The following is a 10,124-nucleotide window of genomic DNA, read 5'->3' as shown; positions in this document are numbered from 1 at the left end:
GTTCTGTGCCTGGCTCAGGGTTTTGGGGGCTCAAACCTAACAAAACCCTCCTGGGTTCTGTTCTTGACTCACTGTGACTCTGGCCTTTCCCCTCTCAGTGCCTCAGTTTCCCCTCCTGTAGAATGAGGTTGATGAGAGTGACCCCTCCTCTTGACGGGGGGCAGGCAGGAGGCCTTTCATGTTGATAAATCTCATTGGGATCCCGCACAAAAGGGCCAGGTACCAGCACTGCTGCTTTGGGTCACTGAACACAGAGTTGTAAACCAACACAGACTTTTAATACTGACAATTACCCAGGGCTGGGAAGCTGTAAACAGAGACTGCTGGGAGTGCGGCCTCCAGAACCACCAACCACACATCTCCCTCCCACCCAACTGCCTTTCTCATCTGCTGCTGAATCTGCATTTCCATCGTGCCAGCAGGGGGAGACACGGCCTAGTCTTTGCTTTGCTCCCCAGCCCTATACAAACCCCAACACCTTTTGCTCCCACTGCAGAGCTCAGCCAGGTGCAGCCTCGCTGGGTCTTCACGCTCATCCACTTTGAAGGGAAAAGGCAAAATTTATACATAGCCCAAAAATGTTACATTCTCTGTGGCTCTGACCTGAGCGGGAGGAGGCAGAAAGGACCAGCTTGGTGGGGAACAGGGACAGAGAGATCTCCCCAACGTTTCCCGTAGCTGTGGCTTTTGCTGCAAAACAAAATCCAGCCTCCATCTGTTCTTGGTATGAAGAAAACTTTTCCCTGGTGACCCTGAGGAAAACTGCCTGAGTTTGCAGAGAGCCTGAGCTGATTGCTCGGAGATGAAGGATTTGCCCCGGAGATAACCAGTGCAACAACACGTGATTGAGTTTGCCGAGGGCCCAAAGCAATAGCAGCAAGCATGCGGGATTAATGCCCCATTTGTTCCAGTGAGGGCTAGCTCCAGTGTCCACTGCTGTCACTTTAAATGGCAACACTTCACTATTCCAGAGGAGAGAGGAAGGATCAGAGTACAAAGGGCTTGGCAGGGGGGACAGCATGGGAGATGGATACATCAGGGGGGTGGCACAGCAGGATTAATTTCCCACAAAGCGGCTCTCAGCTTCAGCCATCTGGAAACACTGCACTGAAATAGTCTTTTCCTGGGTTTGCGTCTGTCCCATTCCTCCCTCAGTTACATCAGGCCAGTTTCCATCAGGTTTAAATGAAGTGCTCCGTGTTGGGAGCAGGCAGGGATAGAGCACATCAACCCTAAGCCATCCACTCCCATACCCTGTCTTCAGCATGAGCTGGTTCAGGAGCATTGGAAAACCGAATCCCCCATGCTGCCCATAGTTGTTGCATGATACTGAATGGCAGGATAGGGATTCCTGTCTGACCCTTGGGGCCATCAACCCTGGAGCATGGGAGTAGATTACGACTGTAACAGAAAAGAAAGAGGAGATGCTTTGGCTATGGAGGTGATTGGGGGATGGAGGTTGGAGAGGAGCAGCATCCTTAACCCAGAGAGAGGGCAGCATGGCACCAGAGGCCTTCTCATGAGAGGGGCTGTGCCCCTGTGACCCCTGCTAGCTCTCCTGTTTGCAGGGAGTTGGGGCTATTGGGGTGGGGAGGCTGCAGGGTATGTTGGGATTGCACCCACCAGGTGATGAAGATGCATGAGCAGGGGCTGAGGTGGTAACGGGAATCCCCATGCTGCACCAGTGCCAGAGGCAGGGTGGGCGACACAGGGCTTAGGAGCTGCTGGGAGACCAGGTTCAGGCAGCCACTAGGCTGTGCAAAGCCTTCAATCCATGCACCAGCATCCTCCAGAGCCCCACATGCAGCAGCCCCCTCCCCATCCTCCCCACCGGCAATATCTCCAAACCCTTTTCACCCAGCTTCCTGGCCCAGAGGGGACAGTAGATGCTGGGCCCCATCCCCCACCTCAGCTGGCTTCCTCTACAGCCCAGTACCCCCTGATCTGCGCAGAGTTTAACCCTCTCCCTGCCAAACACAGGGCAGGGCCTAACACTCCCTGGGAGGGGGGGTGTACAAGCAGGAGATGGGCACTGGTGTTAGTGCTGGAGACAGATGGGCTTCTCCCCAGAGTGGGGCAGCAGCCCAGCAGTCCCCATCCACACACCCAGACCCTGCCAATATGTCCGGGCCTACAGTCCGCCAGCGAGGCACCACCATTGCTCGCCGAGCAGAGCCTGTTCCACTCCGTGACGGCTGGATCTGGGTCTGCACCAGCTCCACTCAGCAGCCTCAGCCCTGGGGACATCTGCTCCGAGCAGCGCTGGGCTCTGGTCAGCTCCACGTGCCAGGGCAGGGAGGTTTCTATCCAGATCCACCTCCGCTAGACGTGCCCTGGCCTGTGCCCTAGGAGCATTTTGTACCAGCTGGCCTCAGCCAGGCTGGGATGGGACACAGAGTGGTCAGAGCTCCCCCAACTCAGGAGAGTCTCCTGTCCAAGCTCTGCCAATCCCCCTCACCCCTGACTCACAGCCCCCTGCTACTCCTGGGCCCCCAGCTCTGCCAATGCCCCTCACCCCCTGCTACTCACTCCTGACCCACAGCCCACTGTGGCAGGAGGCCCCAGCCTTAACCCTAAAGCACTAGCCTAGTGCACAGAACCAACCTGCTGGGATCAGGGCTGCCCCCGGGCGGGCTGGGTCTCCTGAACAGGTCTGTGAATGACCTAGCTGGGAGTGGGGGTGCTGTGACCTGGGGGTGCCGAGGACATAGGGGGCAGGCAAAGCTTGGAGCCCAATGCCAGGATTCTGTGCCGGGGCAGAGGGACCCGAACAGCCTGGGGGAGCCGGGCCCGGCCCGGCCCGTGTCTCTTTAAAGGCAGAGGCAGGAGCCGGACCCGCCCCTCGCACCTGGGGACAGGCAGGGCCGGGCTGGGCTGCAGGAAGAAGGAAGTTTGGGCTGAAACTTAGCGCACCAGGAAGTGCCTGGAGAGGAGTCCCCGGAGCATGGTGAGTGCCCGGGATCGGGGACGCGGGCGGGGGGTAGTAGCTCCCCCCCTTTACACGAGGATCCGGAGTGACTCCGCGCGGGGAGGGGCCCGGGACCGGCTCTGGAGTTGGCTGCACAGCGGCTGCCGGGGTGGGGAGCGGACTGGAAACAGCTGCTGGGGGCGGGGGGATCCCGCCTGGCTAATGATCCCCTTTCTCTCGCTGGGGGTGGGGTGTTAAGTGACTTGCCTGAGCTCTAACCATCGCCCCCCACTCCTCTCCAGTGCTGGGGAGAGAACCCAGGAGTCCTGGCTCCCAGCTGGGCCATACACCCACTGTGGTGTGACTGAGGGTGGCCCACCCTGTCCAGTGGCTGCTGTGGGGAGGGGGGTATAGGGCAGGATCCGGGTGACAGAGGGAGGAAGCGGGGGGGGGGGGGGCTCAAACAAGGGACTCGAACTGCGCGCTCGGCGCTGCAGGCTGCTCCCTGGGCTGTCTCCATGGTGACGGCCGGGCAGTGCCTGGGTAAGCAGAGGCTGGGAGCAGGTTGCAATTCCTGTGAGGAGGGCGCTGGCTGCAGCCAGCCTGGGGAGGGGAAGGGGCAGCTGGGATCTTTTCCAAGCAGGGAATGGGAGTGGGGGTCTGTAGCTTCTTAAAGGGGATGCAGGAGCAGGGTCATTCCTGAGCCCCCACCTCCAAAGTAACAGGCTCCTGTCTGTCTCCTGTGCCCAGTGCCAAGGCCCCCCATGGATCCACAGGCTCTGAGCTGCATGGCTCCCCTCTCTTTTCTCCCCCCGCCCGGGTGCTGGGTCTCATTGTCAGCCCCCGCCCCCCCTCGGATCCCTGCAGAGCTGCCTAGAAAGAGGAAGTGGGCGGCCTAACGGTTCCTGCACCCTCGGGGGACTGCAGCGCCCAAGCCTTGTTCTGCAGCTGGAGCCAGGCACAGGTGGGGGACAGGCCCCTGGAACTGCAGAGCTGTTTTGGAGCCAGGGTGGGATGTGGGGGAGGGGGGATGGCTCTGGGCGTTTGGGGGCAGCGTTGATGGGTGGAGTGGATGGAGGCCATGGCATCCTTCACAGCTGGGTTGTGCTTAAAAGGGGGCCACAGACCCTGGGGGCTCCTGGCCTGAGCTGCCTGCTGTGTGGGGCTGGCGGGGGCTGGGAAGATGCAGGGGGCTGGGGATTGGGGGGGTCTTTAAGTGGTGGTTGCCAAAGGACTGGTGCCTCTGAGGCCCCCCAGCCATGATCCCCCCACTGAGGGGGACAGAGGCTCTGCGCCATGGTCTGTCCATCTGAGCTGTCTGTGAGCAGCTGCAAAGCAAATGGGCAGAAGGTAAAAGATTAATGTCCCCCCCTCCCCCAGCCCAGGCTCGCTGGCACATCCAGCCCCCTGCATCTGGGGTCACTAATTCACCTGGGTCAGGAGGGAAGGGGTTAATTCCTGGCCCCAGTGCTGGCTGCGCAGGACACCCCAGTCCAGAGCCCTGGGGTGGGGGAAAGGGTAGCAGCCTGGGACCTGAAGGGTTAAGGGAAGGAGCTCTGGTGCCCCAGGTGTTGCCAAGGTGCCCTGGCAGTGAGGGGTGCAGTAGGGACTTGGGTAGGTTTCCCTTAAAGGGGCCACACAGTGGGTATGGAGGGGCGCTCTGGCCCCTCTGCTGTTTGCTTCCTGCTGGGGGCCTGAGGTTCCGCCTCCACAGGGGCAGGGGGGTGTCTCTGCATCCCCCTGTTGGAGCCATGCTGGCCACCTCAGACCTGTCCTGGGTTAAAAACGGGGTCAGATTTGGGGGATTGGCATGGTGGGGGCTAAATGCGGCAGGTGCTGGGGGGTTGAGGGAGGCCTGGGTGAGCTGCCATGAACGGCCGGAAAGGGGAGGTGGCAGTCGTGCTGCCTACCAGGGCCAGTCTAAAGGGGAGTCTCTCTGCGGGCTGCTGGACTCAGACAGACCCTGGGGCTCCCTCCGGCCTGTACAGGGCAGCGCTGCCCTGGGCTGGCTTTGCTCCCCGGTGCCTGACATACTTTGGGTGCTGGCCCAGGGCAGCATTTCTGACATTCCGGCCTTGGACCCGCCCAGCCCAACATGCCTGGGTCTGACCAGCCCAGCCGCTTGGACCAGGCTCAGCAGGAGGGGGAGGAGACAAGGGGGTGGCTCTGATCCTGCCCCCCCCAGGGTCTCACAGGCTTAGGGGGTGCTTCCATCCTGGGGCTGTCCCAGGTCCCTGGGTGGGCTGAATTTGCTGGGTCTCTTCTCCGCAAGAGGCAAAGGACCAAGAAGAGCCTTGGAGACAGCCCCACTCTCCACCCCTGCAGAGGGCTCTGCCCTGGGTCCCCCTGGGCTGGCAGTGTCACACCTGCTGCCCTGTGCCCGCTGCAGACAGAGGGCAGAACTGCAGGAGGGGAGATTCCTGGGACCAACCAGACCGGCTGGGCAAGTCTGGCTGGCAGTGGAGACCTAACACAGGCCTGGAAGTTCCCTGTTGACATTCCGCAGTGATAAGTGTTGGGGGGAGGAGGGGAAGGGCAGTCACCCTGGGGGTGCTCTGCCCCATCGCCCAGAGAGCTCTCCCCAGCCCAGTCCTGCCCTGTGGGATCTTCCTCAGCCTCTGTTCCCACAGCTCTGCCTCAGTGTCCTGGACACCCCTGGCCTTGGGCCAGGCACCCTCCTTCCCCAACTGTCTCCTCTCCCTTCCTTATGCTGGCTGAGGTGCTGTGGTCCAGCGGTTAGAGCAGGGGGCTGGGATCCAGGACACCCGCTTCTATTCCTAGCGCTGCGTGGGGATGCTGGGAGACAGGACTCCTGGGTTCTATTCCTGGTTCTGCCCCTGCCTTTGGGTTTGCTATGTCAGCTGCCTCAGTTTCCCCACAAGATTGTTCTCCTGTGGTAGGCTGTGGGCTCGAACAGAGTCTGTGAAGCATTCTGAGCTCCTCAGAGGGACGGGGCTGCAGCTGGGCCCCTTCTCGAGGGCCCCTCCCCCATTTGCCTTTGGACCTCTGTTCTCTGGGCCCCCAGCGGCTTTGCCTGGGCCATGTGTGCTACACCCACAGCCGCTCTCCTGTTGACCCCTGGCGGGCACTCTCCCTACAGGAGGGCACTGCTGGCAGCGGGATGGCGACTGACCGGGTGAAGAACCTGCAGAGCGAGGTGGAGGGGGTGAAAAACATCATGTCGCAGAATGTGGAGCGGATCCTGGCGCGGGGCGAGAACCTGGACCACCTGCGGAACAAGACCGAGGACCTGGAGGCGACGGTGAGCCCTGGTGGTGGAGGGGACCGGGGAGCAGCAGGCTGGGGGAGACCCCGACCCTGTGCTCGTGAGGTTCCTGGTTAGGTCATGGGGACCCCAAGTCTGGAGTTGATTTGCAGGGAGTGGGGGCTGGAGTCTGATAGGGGGTTTGGGGCAAAGGCCTGGCATTGGGTGCCCCGGGTTCTGGTGCCACCCAAGCTAAGACAGGCCTGGGCACTGCTGTGACCCCTAACCTCGCTCTGGGGGCTCCAACTGCTGCCTCAACAGGCTCAGCTGGGCGTTCTGCCGTTGTGGAGACGGTGCCAAGCAGGCACAGGGCTGCTCGGCGGGGGTGGGCGGGTGACACCTCACTCTAGTTCGGATCCTGCCAGTCCTCTGGTCCCTGCCCACGTGCATTGCGTGACGCCTGCTCCCCGCGGGGCGGGGCTGTTTGCTCAGCCGCTGATAAACCCTGGCAGCCAGCGAGATGCTGTCCCTGCACTGCCCTTTGTCCCGTGCTGGCGCTGCTTCTCTGAGGCACTCAGCCCGGGCCCGGCTACCCTGGTGCCAGCAGCTGCTGAGGGAAACACAAGCATCCTCTAGTGGTCAGCTCTGGAATAACGTGCCCATAGCTCTCCGGTGCCGGTTTGGCTTGGCAGAGCGGAGCTGGGGCAGCGCCCACATGTGGACCCACCTGCTGGCATTGCTCATGCCCGCAGATCTGCCCACATGAGCTAAAGATGTGGAAGCTGGATTTCTACCTGCCATGCTGGAGAGCCCAGGCCCACCACTGCCCTGGTGTAGCTGCAGCAGGAGGAAATGCCCCAGCGAACCGCGTGGTGCTGGCTCCGATGCAGCGAGGGCAGTCCAGTGGGCATGTCTGGTAACCCAGCACCGAACTGGGTTGGCCTGTGTAGATATGGATGAAGATCCGTGCTGGCCTGATCTGCCAGCCCAGTGAGTCTGTGTCCAGGTGCGGCCTCGCCCTAAGGGGGTGCAGATGTCCCCCCCCAAATCTCTCTGGTTGGAGCTGCCCCTGGCAGGTGGGGGGCTGTCCAGCTGCCTAGGGCCAAGCCAGGCAGGGGCTGAAGGCTCTGGGTCAGCACGTTGCTAACTCCCCCACGTCTCCCCCCAGTCTGAGCACTTCAAGACGACTTCGCAGAAGGTGGCCCGCAAGTACTGGTGGAAGAACGTCAAGATGATCGCCATCATCTGCGTCATTGTGGCCATCATCATTATCCTCATCATACTCTTCGCCACCAACGTCATCCCCACATAGGCCACATCCCGCAGCCTCTTCCTCTTCCCCCACTCCACAGTTTCCCTGCCCCCACTGCCTGAGGGTCGCTGGGCTGGGGGCAACGCCTCCTGTCAGCCCCCTGACGCTGCCCATCCGTATGCCAGGAGGGGGAGGGCACTCGTACCCTGACCCCCATTGCCCCCATTTAAGCTCCTTGGGGACTGTAGCCCCCTGAGGGGAACTCCCCTGCTCCCTTTGGCTCTGCTCCGTTCCCTTCCCCAAAACCCTCTGTCATACCCTTTCCTGGGCACCCCCATCAGTGTTCCCAGGCTGGCAGAGCCAAGCCACGCGGGAACAGCTCCCAGCCCCTCTCCATATGGCCGATGGAGCTAGATCGGCTGCCCATGGCCGCGGCCCCCAGCTCGGCTCCAGGGGGCGGGGTTGTGCCCTCTGCCCAGTGCGGCTGGCTCTCATCCAGCTGAGGGAGGAGGCGCTCCTGGGGCTGGGGTGATGGGCTTGGATCTGGTGAATGCTCCCCCCCCCCCCCCAGCCCATGCCCTCTCTGAGGCAGAGCTGGGTGTGGGCAAGGGCTGCTCTGTCCTGAGCCAGATGCAGCCCTACCAATCTACCTTTTGCCTTAATAAGTAACGAGAGAAGGAGAGATCCCTGCAGGAGGGGGTGGGAGATTTGTCAGCAACCTCTGTCTGTCTGTCCAGGCCGGGTGCTCATGGGCTTCACTCCCTAGGTTCTCATAGCTACCCCCGCCATGGCATCCTGACAATCTGCACCCCCTGTCCTGCCTGGAGGGGCAGGTGCTCTTGGGGGTGCAGTAACCCCCCTTGCCTGCAGGGGGAGACTCTGCCAAGGGGAGCAGCTGGGAGCCGGTGAGTGCCCTGTCGACTGGGGGTGGCGGGGAGGGGTGAGCAGGGCTTGTTGCAGCCTCAATGCCCCCCGCCCCCTCCCCACATGCCCTGAGTTTGGCTGTGTATGTTGATCTTATGACCAGGCTCCCCCAATGGACCTGTGGGGGTCCCTGAGCCAAGCAATGGAAGTAGTTTCAGAGCCCCCCCACCCCGACCCTGCAGTGGGAGGCCAAGTCTTCCTGATTTCCCCCCCCCTCACCACCCTTGCCCCCCAGAGACGCAGGCTGCGCTCCCTGTAATAAATGTATTTATACCTCACTGGAGAAGAGAGATTTATTGGAAGGAACCAGCCTCCGCCTCTGCTGTGTTCTGTCTGCTGGGTCCTGGTGGGATCTCTCCCCACAGCGCCCCCTGCTGGGAGAGGCTGGGACTGGAGTAGCCAGGACCCCTGCACCAGCCTGTGCTGCTCCCCACAGTGCCCCCTGCTGGGAAAGGCTGGGACTGCACAGGCTGGCAGTGTGCCTGGCCTGGGGAGCAGGAGGTGGGAGGGGTGTTTGTGATGGTCCTTTGTTCCAGGCTGTGATCAACTTGTAACCCTCAGCCCCTCACCCTTTGGGGCTGAGAGCACAGGATTCGCTCAGCAGCCAGCCCTGCCCCCAGCTCTTTCCAGGGCCCCTCCCAGGTGAGGATCTGCCATGCTGCACCCCCTGAAACTGGGGCATGGAAGTGGCTTGCCAAGGCCATGCCAGAGCCAGGAAGACAGCCCAGGAGTCCTGCCCATGTCTCCTGGCACAAATGTGGCAGCAGCTTGGTTGTGAGAGCTGGGAGAGGGCTAGGGGCTAGTGACTGGGGCTGGCATGTGGGGCAGGGTGCAGCGTTCCCTGCTGAGACTGCTTCACCCAATGCAGAATCTCAATGGTGACAGTGCAGGCGGAGAGCTCGAGAGAGACCCCCACCATCTGTCTGTGCCTTGGTGAGGAGCCCCCTTAGCATTCACCACAGCCCCACCCTGTGGGATGTGATGCCTGCATGAACCAAGGGTCCCGCCCCACCCCAACCCCTTGCATGGGCTGAGGCCTCTCCCACAGCCAGTGGATTATTGCTCTTTGTTGTCCCTGATTCCTGCCGCCGGAGAGATGTAAAGCACCTGCTTGGGCACAGGCCAGGCTGTGAGGGGGCCATGGTGACCAGCACCAGCGGGTGTTCCCTTCCTCCAGTCAGTTTGTGCTGAAGATGGGGCTGGAGGTTGGAGGAGGCAGATTTTGGAGCCTTCTCTGCCCATGCTGCGACCCCAGCCCCATGCCTCACAGGCTTCTCCCCACCTTAGCATTTCCTGTACAGACAGCATGGCTAATGCTATTCCATCCCGCGTGAATGGGCTGATCTCATGCTGGGGAGCGGGGGAGGGGCTCTGCAGGACACATCACTCGTGGCACTGGGTCCCCCTAGCCCTGGGGAGCTGCAGCCAGTGCCTGAGGCTGTCACCAATGCCCACACGGGTGGAGTTAGCAAGGGCAGCTGGCGAAGGCTGATGTTGCCCTGGCTGCCCAGGGGCCACATGCTGTAGCCAATGGAGAGGAGATTACTATGTGATCTTCCCCGCCCTGCACACACAGGGAGAGGGGATCCTTGGCCCAAAGCCCAGGCCCCTAGCACTTGAGCTTCAGGAGCCTTGCCCTTTGCTGGCCCCTTGTCCACTCTAGGCTCAGCCACTAGAGGGCGCCGTCACTGATTCCCCATGCAGCACCCTCCCAGGAGTCATTCCCGGACAATCCCCTGGCCACAGGTAACCAGATTCTGCTGAGCAGAGAGATGTGGCTGCCTCTCTGGCCACGTCTACACTACAGCATAAAATTGAAATTATTAAAACCGGTT

General features: G+C 61.6%; 1 protein-coding gene across 1 annotated transcript; it reads left to right on the top strand.

Moving 5' to 3' along the window:
• The first annotated feature begins 2,844 nt into the window (after window positions 1-2,844).
• Window positions 2,845-8,560, top strand: VAMP8 (vesicle associated membrane protein 8). The gene is made up of 3 exons (XM_050937620.1): window positions 2,845-2,947; window positions 6,009-6,170; window positions 7,282-8,560. Exons 1-3 carry the CDS (start codon window positions 2,945-2,947, stop codon window positions 7,423-7,425), a joined length of 309 nt encoding a protein of 102 aa, XP_050793577.1. The 5' UTR covers window positions 2,845-2,944; the 3' UTR covers window positions 7,426-8,560.
• The last annotated feature ends 1,564 nt before the right edge of the window (window positions 8,561-10,124 follow it).

This window comes from Gopherus flavomarginatus, chromosome 2 (assembly GCF_025201925.1).
Source record: "Gopherus flavomarginatus isolate rGopFla2 chromosome 2, rGopFla2.mat.asm, whole genome shotgun sequence".
Classification (NCBI taxonomy): Eukaryota; Metazoa; Chordata; order Testudines; family Testudinidae; genus Gopherus; species Gopherus flavomarginatus.
This window is presented reverse-complemented; position numbering and strand designations above follow the sequence as displayed.